Source organism: Phragmites australis, chromosome 13 (assembly GCF_958298935.1).
Source record: "Phragmites australis chromosome 13, lpPhrAust1.1, whole genome shotgun sequence".
Classification (NCBI taxonomy): domain Eukaryota; kingdom Viridiplantae; phylum Streptophyta; class Magnoliopsida; order Poales; family Poaceae; genus Phragmites; species Phragmites australis.
The window spans coordinates 31117506-31134572 of NC_084933.1; the positions used below are offsets into that span (position 1 = coordinate 31117506).

At 42.7% G+C, this 17067-nt stretch overlaps 1 protein-coding gene and 1 pseudogene across 1 annotated transcript; one reads left to right on the forward strand and one right to left on the reverse strand.

Moving 5' to 3' along the window:
• Positions 1 to 4985: 4985 nt before the first annotated feature.
• Positions 4986 to 6863, reverse strand: LOC133889029 (uncharacterized). The gene is made up of 5 exons (XM_062329465.1): positions 6380 to 6863; positions 6121 to 6289; positions 5631 to 5870; positions 5411 to 5545; positions 4986 to 5314 (listed from the first exon to the last, which is right to left on the reverse strand). Exons 1-5 carry the CDS (start codon positions 6838 to 6840, stop codon positions 5186 to 5188), a joined length of 1134 nt encoding a protein of 377 aa, XP_062185449.1. The 5' UTR covers positions 6841 to 6863; the 3' UTR covers positions 4986 to 5185.
• A 1143-nt stretch (positions 6864 to 8006) lies between these two features.
• On the forward strand, positions 8007 to 10264 carry LOC133889630 (uncharacterized; annotated as a pseudogene).
• Positions 10265 to 17067: the final 6803 nt, after the last annotated feature.

Below are 17067 nucleotides of genomic sequence, written 5' to 3' on the forward strand. Positions count from 1 at the left end.
TGTAGATTCAGAATTTATGGAGTGCTGTACAGTTGCTTTCGTAATAGCTTAGCCAATTTGCGTAATCTATTGTAGACCAGCAAAAAAACGCGGCAAAGACTAGAGAAGAATATTCTGTTGGTGAAATAGCTCAATTAGACGCGTTCCTTGCTGTCTTTTAGAAAAGGAAAAATAACAGTGAGTGGCAAAGGAGGAACTAGCTTAGCTGCGTGGAAGAGACGACCATGAGGGTTGGAGCACTACGATTTGTACGAGTAGGAGCGCGCGCGATTGCGTTGAGATGTATCCGTTTTGGTTTGGATTGGATTGGATGGATTATTCAGCACCTCACTCCGGCCGCCCTCAGTACCGGGTCCAACGGCCCTCTTCGATGGATCGAGATTGGAGTGAAGTCAGGGGATCATTATCCCTCTTCGATGTGGTCACAGGTAGCATCTCTTTCCGCTCTCGTCCTGCCGCGTGCCGAATCCACCCATGCCATGCCGCTGTGCCCACAATGCTACTATGGGGATGAATTGAGCATAGCTTAGGGTTCTTGTCATGGAAAGCGTCGTTCTGAGTTTAAGTTTAGACTCAGATGTAGGTGCTAGTATTTTTTTATCAATTTTTTAGAGTAATGGTATAGGTATACATATGTATTTTTAGTGGTTAAAGTATGTGACTGTGTTACATAAGGTTATATATCTAATCTTATTTAAACGTGTGCTAGAACATACTCATACGATGAGTGTGGTATGATCATGTGTGCGTCTGACTTGTATGAAAAATCAATGCCAGAATGGGCTGTACTGCAGGTGGAATTGCACTGTGTGTTTACCTCGTTTGCATCTGATTAAGCAGTAGAATCTTATGTCCTGTGAGATTTCAATGTGTGATGGTTTAGCTCCTTGCAGATAACTACTGGTACTAGCATGATGCCTAACTCCTACTTGTGAGAATCTAATGTTCGAGTTAGAGTCTGTTTGGTAAAACTCTTTCTTATCTAAATTCTCTGCGATGAGTGATTCTCTGGAGGAAGTAATTTTTAGTTAAAAGTGATTCTGTAGTGATTCTTTAAAATAAAATATATAGAGGAATTGATTCTGTGCGCGAAGTGAATCAGGGGAAGCTATTTTTTTCAACTCCTTAGCTTCTAGTTTATTTCAGAGAATCACTCCCCGCAATTACACTCGGTGGACTAAAAGCTGAAAGCTACTATTTAACATAGCTTCTCCTGATTACAGCAAGAAAGTTGCACTGTAAGCTCTGCCAAACAGGTTGATTCCAACATACCGGGTCATTTGAGCGGTACACGTGTTATGTGTTTGATTGGGCAGTACGACGTTTGGTGGCCTAGATGCTTTCACCGACTGTGCTAACATAATACAAAGACAAAGCGTCTGTGTGCCCATACATACTCTGCATCTACTTTCAGAGCTTCAGACAAGCTCTGAATCCTCTGATGTGGAAAAGCGGCCGGCAAGGCCAACGACCTCAACGGACAGGTAAAATTATCCTGCAACTGAAGCTGCAGCAGTGAACAGCACGAACCCCCAAACCATGATCCAGCTAGAGCTTGGAAAGGAAATGTAAACGCAATCGCGTTCGTGCAGCTTGCTAATCAAACAGCTGCAGTTGCAAGTAAAATACGCAGAGGATGAGACGTCCCAGGATCATTGCCGGGGACCATGCGGATAAATTATGCTCTGATCCCTTACCAGATGGAGGCCACCACATGCATGCCCAGCGACGACGGCCGATGACTGTGTGTGCGTGCCCATGTGGAGCTCCCACCAAACAACTCCCAACCAAAACGCTGGCTGGCTATTCAGGCAGAAATCACAAGTGCAACGCAGTTCTGCGCCGTCTTTCTTTTCTTCTGAACGTAGTGGATACCGGATAGGAAGGATCTTGTGCGTGCCAAACTTGGTCTGTACCCAAAGCATCAATGTTGTCAAAATCGTAGATTCTAAATCAAATAGGAGGTCCTTTGGTAAGATCATATATCATAGAACCATAACTATAAGAATCATAAAAAGTAGACTTTACGTACAAGACTTTACGGACAAGCATGTGTCGGTGCGTGCTTGAGAATGAGTAGTAGTAGTAACCTAGGATTGTAACAAGCGAACGACCGGGCGTACAAGAAACCAGAGGCCGGACGGCGATGCTTCTAGCCGCAACGCCGGGGTTCACGGCACATCGGATTCCTTAAGTTGACGCGCCACCAACCGCCTCGACACGAGCGGCGAAGGGAGAAGCAAGGAGGATTCTTCTCCTCCCATCGCGTTTGAGTTTGTCCACCAACTGCTATGGCTCCAGCCGGTTCTCGCTACGCCTGCTTTGGCGGCGGGACAGTACGGGCGACGGGAGCAGCCGGGTACCAGGAGGCGGCCGCGCGACATGCCAAGCCTCACATGGCGGCCATGGATGGGTTTTGCAGGGAAGAATCATGCCTGGCTGATGCGTGCTGTCGGCTACCTCTTCGATAAGCAGAACAAAACTAGATCATCGTTGCAAGTTGGCTAGGCTTGTAAAAAAACTAGGGAACGGAAGAGGAACATGTGGAGGGGGGTCTGGAGATGAGCGACTCTGCGGGCGCTAGTGCGCCGTGTCTCGCGACGAGACACCGGCGAGACGAAGGCTCCAAGGCGGCGGCGGCATTCAAATCGGATGCAGACAAGTGTGTGAGCGTGTGCGGCCATCTCCAGACCTCCCCACGGGAGGGGACGACCGACGATGACCTGCAGAACCGATGCGCCCTTCCCCCAACCTCGATTCCGGGGAGCCATGGTGGCCTTGGGGGCTGCATTCCGGTTACTACTGCATCTCAGAATTCGCAAGGGCGAAGATTGAGCGTGGTGGAGCAGGAAATCTCTTCGTCAACGAGACCCCCACCACCGAAACCTAAATGGCTAATTGACGCGAAGAGGAGGGGCAATTACTTTTTTTACCACTCTTTCGGATGGCAGAAATAGCACCCTACCGGATGTTCTACCCCATTTACCATCCGGGCCCACGCAAATACAGCATGAACAGTGTATGAGAGCTAAAAAAATACCAAAAAATGTGTCGATTCTTGTATATGCTCTATAATTCATAAGCAACCCATTTTAACTTGATTCACTAAAAATCTTGCGTATAATTCAAACTAAAATTCTCTAAAAGGTACTAATTTTGCAACTTCTAGCAATTTGTAGGCCTCACAAAAATTTTCAAAAAATCTGAAAAAAAACCACTAATAATCTTCTAATATGATGTACTAATTTATAAAATTATTTCTCACCCTAGGTTATAAGTGAAAAAGTGACTTTCCATCCTAGTTTACTGATAAATGGGTATTACAAAGTAACTTATTTTTTTCACTTAAATCAATTTTCACAAAAACGAGTCTTTTGTTTTTGGGTGGACCAAGCAACTAAAGAGAAATACAGCAATATGCTCAATTATAAATTAGGGGTCCTACCTATCAAATATATTGGAATCCCAATTAATGATCAGCATATAGGCTTGGTTATTTTTGACCCTTTGGTGCAAAAGCTTCAGAAGAGACTGGATTATTAGAAAGGGGAAAACATATCTTCAAGGGGGAGGCTTTGCTCACAGGGGCAGTCTCCCTATGTATATTATGGGCTTCTACCTCAATGCTGGAACCCATGGCAAGATTGATTTGATTCGTTCCAAATTTTTCTAGAGATGGGCATAGGATAAATTCAAATATCATATGATAAGGTGGGAAGTAGTCTACAGACCAAAAGACTAAGGAGGTATGTGTATCATAAATACACAGATCATGAATCAATGCTTAATGGTGAAATGGATTTGGAAAATCCTCAAAAATAGGGACTCACTCTGGTGTAGACTGTTAAGAGCAAAATACATGAGAGACGATGATTTCTTTGGCTCTAAGAGCAAAGTCCTTACAATTCTAGCAAGGGCTATACAAAGTTAAATATTTATTCCTGTGGAGGGTTATCTACACAGTGCATAATGAGAAAATGACTAGATTTTGGACAGACATCTCGATTCAAGGTAACCCCATAATGATCCAATTCCCTGATCTATACAAAGTGACCTCAGATACAACTACTAAGGTGACTGATTATTTTGAGGATGGTACCTTGAGCATCAGCTTCAGAAGAGCTTTGACCCTCATGGAATTTGGAAGATATGAGGAGTTGAAGACTCTGTTAAACTCCATTAATTTGGATGATCTAGACGATGAAGTCCACTGGGCTCTAGAGAAGTCCAGGAACTTCACCATGAAATCTCTTTACCACTGATTCTCGATGGTGGGATAAGAAGTAAGATCCGTGAGGAAATTTGGAAATGCAAAATCCCGCAAAAAGATAAAGATTTTCCTCTGGCAGATATTCTACGATAGACTACAAACTGCCTATGTAGGAAAAAAGAAAATATCAACCACATCTTCTTCCAATATATACCTGCTAACTTCATATGGAGTGTAATTAGTAAATACTTTGGTTGGTCTCGGTGATTTGCTCCTGCCTGGTTGACTCAGATTCTAAATCTACCCACAAATCTGTGTCTCTTCTTTTTTGCAGATCTTAGCTAGACAATTTAGTATGTTCATAACAAGATAACGATTGAAAAGACCTTTCCCAACAAGCTAATTGTTTCTCTACTCAAATATCTCTCTTACTTGCAAAATTAAAAAATCCTGCTTAAGAGTGACAAGAAGAAAATTGATCTAGCTCTAGAATAGATCTTGAAGTGATGCAACAACTTCGAGCCAAGTTGGATCTCCATCTCTGATGTCGTGAAGCAATAGCATGTCCTGAAATATTAATTTAGCTCGCGGAGTGTTATCTTAGCTATCAATGTTGTATATGTAAATATTTTTATCTTGTTTCTTTTGGAGACATTCCTGGAAACCTGATGATTGTATCTGTTATATTGCTTTTCAATATAAGTAGAGTTTGTTCTCCTGTCAAAAAAAAAAAAAAAAAAAACCTAGGGAACAGGTGGGCTAACCACCAGTGCGAGATGACTGAAAACTCTGCGATGAAGTTACCAATCTTCTGCATTTTGACGTTACTGATATCGGGTGGTACTACAGCCGCGTGTAGCTAGGTGCTACACGACCAGATCCTTCCTCCAAACTACACAATTCAGATCTATCGAGCAGCAGCTGGTAGCATAATACATACGCCGTGCACATTAGATGTCTGGTTAACCCAGGGGTCTAAGCCTGATCCAGTTTTCGGGTCACAATGCCCACGGCAATGGTGTTGCCCTGAGATCGCAGGAACACTCGGCCAAGGGCCTTCAGTGTTGAGAATTCTTCCACGCAGACTTCTTTGTCCAGCTTTACCTGAAAGATAAAGAACAAAAAAAGGTATTACAAAACGAGAGGAAAAACTTTCATTTGACTGGAAAAAACGTTAGATTCCATGTGACGTAAGCTTACTTCAACTATAGCAGCCTGCCTCGTAGTGAGCAACCGTGGCCTTTTCTTAGAGGCCTTGCCAGTCTTCTGGTCCAACAATGACAGTATTTTAACCAAGCTTGCAGACACCCTCGCATGATGTATGTGCAGCTCAAACTAAAATATTTGGATGGAAACAAAATATAAGATGATCATATTCAAGGTGAACTTGAGATGCTATCCATGGTGCTGTTCCACTAACCTGAAGGCCAACCAGTATTAGCATAGTGATTTCTAGAACCAGAATTTTCAGCTCTAAGGAAGACACGACGGGCACGGGGAAATCTGGATGGCAAAGAACTCCACCTGACACAACATGACCAGGTTCGATCCCTTGCAAACCAAAAGCAATGTTGTCCCCAGCTCGAGCCAAGTTGCAGCTAGAGGAATCCCGCTCAATGGTTCTTACTGTAGCTAAATCTCCAGAAGGCATGACAAGAACCTAACATCAGAATATTCAAGATCAATCAACACCTTGAGCAGTTTGTTCATAAACAAGCTAAGTGTACTGTAGCTGGCTTGACCATGCAAAACTAAAGGAAATATGCTATCAACCAGGACAAGAAAGCAATGAAATGCTTAGTTGCGAAAGCATCATGTGATGTACATCATAAGTAAGTCTTCTGCACATCAAGAGCTAGCATTACAAATCAACACTTCATAGTTTGCCAAGCATAACATCAGAATGATACCTTGGAACCAGTTCGGATTCCTCCAGTCTCTACTTTACCGCAAACTGCCACTTGCCCCAGTGTGTGGGATGCAATAACATCACATATTGGAAGGTGTAGTGGCCTTGAAACATCACGATGAGGAGGAGGTAATGAGTCAATGGCTTTCAGCAGACAATTTCCATTGTACCTGACATCAAACATCAATACATTGACTATCAACTAGCAACTCCGCAAAAAAAGTGATGTGCAAAGAGGTTCACCATCAGCACCATCTTACCATGATAAAAGACGAGAATCTGAAGCAGCTGTCACTAAATTTTCGTTTGCCATTGCACTCAAAGGGACCCAGGTGATTGAACAGTCTTTGTACCCACATGATCGAAGAAAGATACCAAGTTGCAATTGCACAAAACTAAACCGCTCTTTCGAATATCCCACCAGATCCATCTTATTAACAGCAACTATCAAGTTCTCAACACCAAAGCTCCTAATATGTTGTGAGTGCTCCTTTGTCTGACCAATCCCATTAACACCCATACCTGCTTCAAATGAGCCTCTATATACATCAACAACTAGGACAGCTGCATCAGCCTGTGTAGCGCCAGATATCATATTAGGAACAAAATCTTTGTGACCAAGGGAGTCGACCAAAACTACACGGTATTTTTCGGTGTCAAAGTATGCTACAGCCACAGTCATTGTAATGCCACGCTCCCTCTCATCAGTGCTCTCATCCATAGCCCAAGCATATGCAAATGATCCTTTCCCCTGGCAGAAGAAACGTTGTAAAATATAAACATCTGTAGATATGCATATAAGTACAGGCTGAGATGTGCTAACAATTTGAATAATAGAATGGTCCTTTTCTTTAGCTTCTATCTCATTAAGCATTTGCTTTTTTGAAATCAACCCCAGAGCGACCGCATAAAGTAGATTTCCCAGAATCGATATGACCAACCTAGCATAACGTTTCAGTTGGAGCTAAGAGCAGAAGGAGTGAAATATCTGTATGTAAAACGATTGAAACAACAAATAAGCAATTGTAGCTTACAATAGCAAGATTTAGCTGTGACATTGCTTGATACTCACCGTGGAGCATCCATGGTTCTGGCTTGTACGGTGAAATAGAAACTGGTTTCTTAATCTTTGGTTTACTGTTCTTCGGCCTCCTCTCCAAACTCAAATGCTGTAGCTCATGGTCCAAAACAAGAGTTTTATCTTGACCACTGGAAGGAACATTCCTACTAGTTCCGCCAAGTTCATCCATCTTCGCTGCTGAGCTTGGGTCTATACCTGTATCCTCCTCAGTTAAACGAATATCATTATCCATCATCTTCTTTCCGGTGACGTCGACAGAATCTTTAAAATAGAGCCACTGTGTCAACCGCTATAAGTTTGAGTCCATATGCAACTATAGCAAGCGATACATAACGAAAGCTTTTTTTGAAAGAATCTTCACTTTAGAAAAAATAAAAATAAAAAGCACACTAGTGACTGTAACGTAAAATTCATAAGTACCATCTCTAGTAATCTCTCAAAGGGGGAAAAAGAGAGCCAAGAGATATCTATGCCACGAGCCAGTCCAAGGCTTATAATCATATTTGACACAAATTTGTCCTCAAAAGATATCTATGCCACAGGCCAGTCCAAGGTTTATAATCATATTGACACATAATTGTCCTCTATTTGACCAGACTAGCTCTTTTGGCGTAAACATGTAAAATCAAATTCTGATTAATTGAAAAAAATCCCCATGACCTCAGAAAAAAAAAGGAAGGAAAAGAAAGGATCCACACAAATTAATGTTACATGCATTTTCAGTAGTCAAGATGTAAATAGGGGAAACAGAGGTGAAACGAGTACCTTTTCTAATATTTCTCGATGATTTTAGCCCTGTAGTGACCATGTCATCAGGAGATGGTGTATCAAACTTGAAAGGCACTGTCAATACCAACTTAATGCAGTCATGTTCCAGGTAATTTTACTCTGAAACCAAATCAGCAGGTGAAACAAATATCAAGCAGGCAGTAAAATAATGAAGTGTCTGAATACACTATAGAACTACAATATATGGACCTCCTAGGAACCAATAAACAAGTCAATCCAACAAATTTCTATCCGAATACCAAGGGACAGAAAAACTAAAGATTTTTATCTAGGTTCAAAAGGCCTACATAAAGCACATTCCATGAGTTGGCATATTGAGACATAAAGCATATAAGCTCAATCTGCTAATTTCTGTATAGCCTCAAAGTAGTTCATGAGAATCTAAATTATAAACTCTCGCAATAAAATTCTAAGACCCATTAGCCAGACACCACTTGCATTCTTCCACTTTTCCATAGAAGATGCATAAAGGGCTGGCTTAAGCTTATAGGCCGAAACATAAATCTGAAAGTTGGTTGTCTCTTCAACTTCTAACGATAACAAACAGAACCAGTATAAACCCAGAGCTCTTAGTCACACCAGAGTTGCCATCATTATGGCTTTACTCAACAGAGTCTACTAGTGCTTACAGTAAAGATGTACAGTTGGCTAGCTAGATATCTGGTAATGCAAATGACTGACATAGACAGAACCAAAGATAGCACACCTGCAGCAACAAGATTTCGTTCACTAAAAAAAATTACTAGCACAAAGTAAAGAATTTGCTTGATTTAGCAATGTAGTGTACCTATGTCAACGTGCCGCTCTTTGCGGGTCATGTATGTCTTATGCAAGCAACAAAAGGCTGGCCTCAGGAGCACGCTGCAGCAGGAGCCCACTGAAGAAACAAAAGGCTGGACGTCGAGACTGGGCAACTCAAGCCCATAAAAGATAAATTGGGCCAAAACAGTGAGCAGCATACTCTAAGTTCAGCCTAGAACCCGGTGCGGCTGCCCCTGCTTACCCCTCGGGCGGGTCCGACGCGGCCACGGCGTGCGGCGTCAGCGCGCCAGCCAGGCAGTGGTCATGGTGGCCAGCCGCTGCTTCTGCTGCGGACGCGCGCGCTCGCCGGGCCGGTGGCGGGCATACTCCGGCATCTGCTGCTTCATCGTGTGCTGGTAACTCTACTCTCAACCCGATGCACCGCTTTGCTTGTTGGTTTCGTCGTGACTCGCCCCGCTGTTCACTGTGCGATTACGCCCCTGCAATTTAGGTTTTTGCCGACCAGCTAATCAGTTAGTTTTACAAATTTGTCCGTATGAGGCCTCCAACTTGCAATGCATATACATTATTAGTACATGTTTGTTTAGGTCGGCTCTGTAATTTATACACCTTGGGTTGATCTATCTGGTCGCTGAGATTACAAGTTGGTCCCCGGATTACTAACTAATAGGTGCGGCAAATCATTCTTATCTGGCACAAATGACTATTTGGAAAACAAAATCTATACAGCGTTACTACAGACATCTTTTCCTGCAACACCATCTAGATGTTCACCATTTATCATCAACACTAATCATTTATATCAAGTAATGAATATGTAGGGTAACTTTTTATTTGGACGAGATCCATCGCTTCGAGATTCATGTCAAAGATATGTGGCAATTAATAGGAGGTGCTGCAAGAAGAGACATATGCGACACTGCTACCTAGATTTTTTTTCTGACTATTTATGTCTTGCGAAACATTCTAGTCTGCCAAAATTTTAGCTAAAAATGGAGCAAACTGACAGAGAAACTGAAACTGATGACTATACATGAACCAGCAGCCCAGCTTATGTCCTTTAGGCCGTGCAGAAGCCAGAAAGGCCCTTGCTCTACACCATCAGCCGATTCTACCAGCTCCATTATGCATTTGCGCCTGCTTACTTTACCACTGATTGATAGTACCGACTAGTAAAACGACTCATGAATGTGCTGTAAATTCGATCAGAGTTCGGTGTTCATCACGTGCAAGAAATCAGTCAATCATGTAGTGCGTGGACAATTTCAGACTTCAGTTCAGTTTACTATGACTGAAATGACTCTGTTTTTTCCCTCTGGATAGTGGATGCATCCGTGCAGGGTGACGTTCGTGATCGCGGAGCTGTGCCCGGCCCGCTGCGCGATGCTGCGCAAGGGCGTCTTCGCCGCCGGCGCCGCCTTCACCTTCCTCACAGAGCTGCACTACCTCTTCTACACCAAGGCACGCGACGTCGCCGCCCATCGTCGGCGGCATCGACATGGCCCGCATGTAGATGTGGCCACGGCCCTTGACCGGCGGTGTGTGATAGTACTGCAAAATGTTGTTGTGTTTTGTGCGTGTGCATCTCATCTGCAATTCTGTCAGAAAGAATCATGTGGGTCGTTGGACGCGTAGCGCGCGTGAGTCGGAAACTTGAGCTGGAGATCGAACCTGCTCTTGTGCCTGCGACCTGCGTGTGATGCCTGATGAATTTGCATGTAGCCGTATGACAATACCCGGAATAATTCTTCCGGCATCCTCAAGTACCAGCAAGACAACGTTTTTTTAACCTCGATCACCACGGGAAATGCAGCACTTCCGTACGGAATCATGAGCCTGCAGGCTAGAACTGCTGGTCGCTGACTGGTGAGCAGGTGAAGCTTTGTTTATGCCGCAAATGAACTGTGCTCACACAAATAAACATTATCCTTTTCGCGTCTTGCCGTGCACCCACTGCTCATCGCACGCAACATACGACGCGATTCCGAGCATCTGGTTCGGGTGTTAGGGGACCGAGATGTGGTCGGCGGCACTGGTGACCGGCCGTCGTCATCCTCATCGCCATGTAAAAAATTCCACACTCTTTCAGCCTGTGAAGACCCAGTAACGTCCTCGTCCTCGGCTGTCCCGGCAGCGCAAGGGCGCATCTCTGCTTGTCCCTGTGCGGTCCGGCAAGGTGCAGACGCAGGGAAGAACCGTCCTCTCGACGCAGACATGCTGTATGATAAGAGGGGGAACCATGTTGTGGCTGGTGTACCGTTGCTTCGTGTTTATGTCTGCCGGCGACAACGGCGGCGGTCTGATGAGCGAAGCATTAAGCGTGCGTCCTCCTGTGTCTGGCCGTCTGCTCACGCAGACAATCCGTCGGCATGCTTGTTCTTCCTTGGCACCACGTTCGGCTTTATATATGAGTTTTTCGCCTGATGTGACCGGGGAGGGAGCATCGAATCAATTTGCTTTTGCAACCTTGGATGCCTACCATCAGCTTTATTTTACTTTCCCCGGATAGAACCAGGGATGGCAATTGTCAACCTGTACGGTGGCTACTAGCGGTGCTCACGCGTACTCGTACATGTCGATTTTTACTTATTTATGGATATACCTGTAAACGCTCATGATCAAAAGGCTGCCTCTAAACCATCGCCTAGGGATACTCGTCGTCCACGGGTATATCCATTTAACTGTGGGGCAGCGTGGCGGCGTAACGTGGCGTTGCGACGAGGTAGTAGGATGGGGAGAGGTGGGGCAGCGCAACGCGGGCTGCGGTGTGTGCGGGGGTTCGGGTCATCGGGCAGAGACATAAGGGTGGCATGCTGGGCAGCTGGGGGAGTTGAAGAGCAAAGAGTTCAAGTATTTATATGATGCACAATATTAAGGTTTGGAGGAAAATAATCTAGTTGTCATAAATCTATACCGGTTTCGTGAGTATAAGTATACATTATATATACCTGTTGGTTAGTATTTTCTACCTATGAACATACCCATGAATATCATATACTACTTATAATTTATCCTATTCGGATATTTACTCAGAGGTAAATAGTTAATAGAGATTAATTGTCATTCTAGATAGAACGCTACAAGAGTACCCTGGAAAATATGCAAGCCTTCTCGATTGTGCTAGCTTAATTCGGTCCTTGATCAGCGTCGCTCCATCACATCGTGTTTTGAGACACGACTTTGGGCTATGGCTACCTCGGCTCCAATCAAGAATCCCCAGGGAACCCCAAGAATTCTTGGTATACGACGAGTAGTGGGTCCTGGGCTAAGCCTTGGCTAAACCTGGGAAATCTTAACTCCATAAGTCTGGTCTGTGTAAGAAATAATCCTGAGCGCCTCTGTTGTTACCGTTCAGGCGTGCTGTTTTTTCAGTTTTGTCAGTTAGTTTCAGGTTGTTTTTTCCGTTAGCTCTCTGCGCTGATCGGTTTGTGGTCACGCATAGAAGTAGATAGGATTAGTTGGCCCACCATGGCGCGAAGAGCGGGACGTGCTGAAGGTGTGGTGGATGGTGCACATCGTGACCAGTTGTCGTTATTTATACAGTAATATCAGAAAAGAGCTGCATGAGTTGAGCAGCGTCAACTAGCGTTCCTCTGTCTCGCGTGTGTTTACTCTCAATCCTGAGTTCAAGCGATCTCGAGAGTGGTGAGTGAGGGGTTCGGCCAACAGTGTGGACTAGACTCTGGATCTCGCCATCTCGGTCATGGTCAAGAGCAATAGAGTGCAAAATCCTACCTCACTTTTCAAACTGATGGTGCTCCATCCATCAATCAGGGCCATCGATCAAACAGTGGTGCAGTACTGCGCTGTACTGTTATTCATCTGGACCACGATCTGGTCGAGAGTGCCAGCTTCCCCAGCAGTGATCGATCGATGTGACCCGACCGATCATGAAGATGGATGGATGAAACCATGAAGGGGCTTCATGCATGCACTTTCCATGGATCGATCAATCGCTGCTCGGCTGCTTGCCTTTGCTCTGTACTGTTGCAGCAAAGGTAGCTGCACGGCTGCTGACTGCACATGATGCCCGCTCGACATGACAGTGCTCGGGACGTAGGTAGGTAAACGTAGGTCCGGAGATAAGACAAGCAACATGCGCGCGTACGCGACCACTCTCCATGACCTGACCTGACTGGAGCCGGCCGGCCTGACGGTGGATCATGCATGGAAACGGTGGTGGGGCTTGGGCCAAAGCATGCTCTACCGGGTTGCTTTCCGAAAGATCTTGGAGCACGAGCACAGCAACCTAACCATGCCTACTTAACCATGCATGCTGATCACTCCTGTGAACACGCAATTAATAGTGTTTATCAATCGTCGGTCTTCTGGAATCTGGACAAAGTGGTGGTTAGTTCAAAATCACGTCTTTTTTAACCGTACCTTTGAACGAGGCAGTCTGCTAAAACGGCACTATATATATATATATATATATATATATATATATATATATGTATGTGTATATATATATATATGTATGTATGTATGTATGTATGTATGTATGTATGTATGTATAAAGGCATAAATAATACTAAATGTTTATAGCTAGGGACTTAAGAAAAAAGGTGTTAAGTATTCACATAAAAATTGTAATTTCTAATACAAACAAAGACTGCATATATTTAAATATAATTAACTATTTTATTAACACTAATATAAACAATATGATTAAATAAACATCTTATTCTCTGCACTCCGTCTAAGCAGCTGCACCGATACATTTGGTTTTTTCTATAAATATCTCATATAAACACAAATCTTATCAGAATCAGTAAACAGTCTTGCTGTTGCTGCTGTCTAATTCTGCAGCACGGCACATGCCAGCTCTGATGGAGCATTCCAGAACAGCATTGCTCCCTTCGAACATGTCCACGCACATGCCATGCATTTCCAGCACGTAGGAGTATATGCTTGGCCATTTGCGCCGTGTTCATAAGTCATCCTCGATCACGTACAATACGTGCGTGCATGTCAGCTAATCAGACTAGGGTGTCTCTTTTGCTTCACTTGGACGCTAACGTGTACACCGTGCCGATCATATCGTATATATTACTCTAGCTAGCTAGTAGAAACTAGTAACTTGCAGAGAGAGATGTTGGTTGTTGGATACATGCATGTGTCAGCAAAGATATATAGCCAAGCTCATCCAAGCTAAGCATGCATACAGCTAAGATCAGCTGCTAACCGGCCGGGCCGTGCACGACCATCTTCTTCGGATTCCCTGCTTTTAGTAAGCACCAACTGCAGGTGCCATTTGCCTTATTGCAAGCACGCAACAACGAACGAAACTGATCAGGTATATATGAATTGCAAGGAAGTATCTAAATAGTATTCTAATTAATTATTTTAATAATTAATTATAATCGTGATAATTAACTGAAATACCATCTCGATAATCTCGGTACGTGTTTTATACTAAGATCAGAACGTATGTATTTCTAGCATATAGCATCACGATAAAGCTTAAAAAACAACAAGTAATTAAATTATATTACAATTTCTTAAGTATTTAACCATTTATAATAATTTACAATAAAATATTAGAGAAACTACGCAACAAAAAAGTAGCACCTATCAACACCGAAAACTAGGTAAAACTATATATCCTTAGGCTGCACAAAAACACGCAACACGAGTAGTTTATACTACTCATTCCCACCACCTATATCAGCGGACGTGAAGTAGCCAAACACGAGCTCTTTCTCGTCGATAAAACATGAAAGTGCACTGTGAGTACAAAGGTACTCACAAAACTTAATCCATAATATGTACATATAATATCCTGATTCTAAAGAGAATATATTGATATATTAGTAAAGAATCAGTCATATGGTTAAATAAATTTTATAAGCAAAATACAATTTGAAATACACATGTGAGCTTCTATACTTAACCAAAAGTACCTTTCTACCTAGTAACCAATAACTTGTACATAAATATAAATGAAACTATCTCATATAATCAATAATCATTTTCAACCATCCACAACACATCACACATCCCCGAATTAGAAAACTCTACGACCGATGCAAATGGATAGAAGTATTCTCATAACCGAGAGCTTGACAATTCGAAATATTTTTACACATTGCAGGGGATGCTCCTTTAACTACACGACTCGAGGACCATTCGACTCACGTGTCCACACAAACCCACGTAAGGGGTACTCGTGTCAACCTTTTTCAATAAACTTCAACTGTTTTATCATACACCGATATGTGCGGGGTCATCCGAAATTACTCTCGGAGCAAACTGGATACCCCTACAAGCCTATTATGCCCACAACACCATCGACTCGCACGCTAAAGGGCCATAACTATAAAGGTATTTAGCTTATCGTTCTCATATGCGATATATAGTTAGAATGAAAAGTGCTAAATCTAACTGCATCAACGAACAATACTTAAATGATGCAAGTGGTCTATGGCATCCGAGCTCCTCTCCTGTACTACATCGAGGAACTCCTTCGGTGCAGAATATACCTCTAGCACCGCCCATATTTCGCCCCCTTCTCACATTTTATATAACCCACATCATTATCATCTGTATTTATAAACAATAAGTAAACACTAAACTCGCAAAAAATGGTTGAATCATTATTTGTCTTCTACTAATAACTTAAGCATTGCTAAGTATCATGATTAATTTATAAGTTACACATTAACAATATTATCAAGACTATAAGGATATGAATAATCAACAACTCAATAGAGATAAATACAATTCATCAACATAGGTTCTACCTATTTAATCTAAACTTAACAAGGGACTCACTACTCATGTAAACCTACATAAAACGTAATTTATCATGTTACACAATACGAGATCCAAAACAGTAGGTTTAGTATACTTAAATGTTTGTCTTACTGCTCTGATGGTTGCCTAATACTCTCGGCGCAATACTAATAAAACTCTGATAAATTAGTGTTGCCTTCACTCACTCTGATATATATATATATATATATATATATATATATATATATATATATATATATATATATATAAAAGTAACCGTACCGAGTTTTCAAATCCGGGTGAACGGGAGGACACTTACGTTCGCAGCCAACCAGCCGTTGACCTGGTGAAAAGCATCGCAACGTGCCTTGGAATCCTCCACTATTGCACGCCAGCAGCAGTTAGCTTTGGCTGCATATATTTGCATCTCTCTGTTTCCATCGAGGCATCCACCCGCCTCCAGCACATGATCTCCTGTGGCAAGCCAGGTAAGGTGGGGGAGGAAGGCAGCCTTGCCTTCCACGGAATCCTTCTCGTCGTGCGGGGGCGCACACCACGTAAAGGCAGCCTCCCCACCTCTGCCAATCATTGGCAATTGCTTCTTGCTGCGTCCTGTGTAAAGTTGCCTAGAAAGAAATTGAGACTGCCTCACAGAGATGAAAAAGATTTTGTCTCTAGGTATAATGGTTTCACAACGATTTTTTTCATGGTCTTCCTGTTAAGGAGGATATTTCAACATGTTTCATGACCTCTATGTTAGGAGATTGGATTTAAAAGACTAAATTATAGGGTTATAATTTTGGTGCCAAAGATCAAGGAAGCCAACAACATCAAGCAATACAAACACATTTGTCTTCTCAATGTTGATTATAAAGGTTTCACCAAAATTCTTAATAATAGATTGAACCTAGTAACCAAGAAGGTTGTTGGTATAAGTCAAACTGTCTTCATCAAGGGAAGGAACATTCTGAAGGGTGTTGTGATCCTTTATGAAGTAATTCATGAGTTAAGAAGGATAAAATAACATGGAGTGTTGGTGAAAATAGACTTTAAAAAGACGTGTGATGAGGTAAAATAGAATTTTCTGTAAGGAGTCATGGAGGGAAAAAGGTTAATCCTATGTGGACGGAATGGATTATGCAATCTATTAAGGGGGTAGAATTTACATAAATATTAATGGCTAAATAGGGTCTTTTTTCAGAACATACCAGGATCTGAGATATGGTGATCCACTTTCACCTTTGCTCTCCAATATTGCTGCTGATGTTTTGAATGACGTGATGGACAAAGCAACAGCCAAGGGGTTGCTAAGTGGGTTGTAGACCACCTAATTCCAAGAGGAATCACACATGTTCAATATGCTGATGATACTATACTGATGATTGATGGCTCTGATAGCTCTATCCTAAACCTCAAGATCATTATTTACTGCTTTGAATGGATCTCTGGTCTTAAAATTATTTTCATAAAAGTAAGGTATTTGCTTTTGGGATGGAGCAAAATGATCAGGAAAGGGTAGCAAATATGTTCAACTGCAAGCTAGATCAGTTTCCTCTTAAATATATAGGTATTGTTGTTTCT

Coding starts and splice junctions, on each gene's coding strand:
- LOC133889029 (XM_062329465.1), bottom strand. CDS start 6,840: ATGGATGAGAGCACTGATGAGAGGGAGCGTGGCATTACAATGACTGTG. Junction 6,290..6,379: donor GATTCTCGTCTTTTATCATG/GTAAGATGGTGC, acceptor GTTTGATGTCAG/GTACAATGGAAATTGTCTGC. Junction 5,871..6,120: donor GAATCCGAACTGGTTCCAAG/GTATCATTCTGA, acceptor TTCTGATGTTAG/GTTCTTGTCATGCCTTCTGG.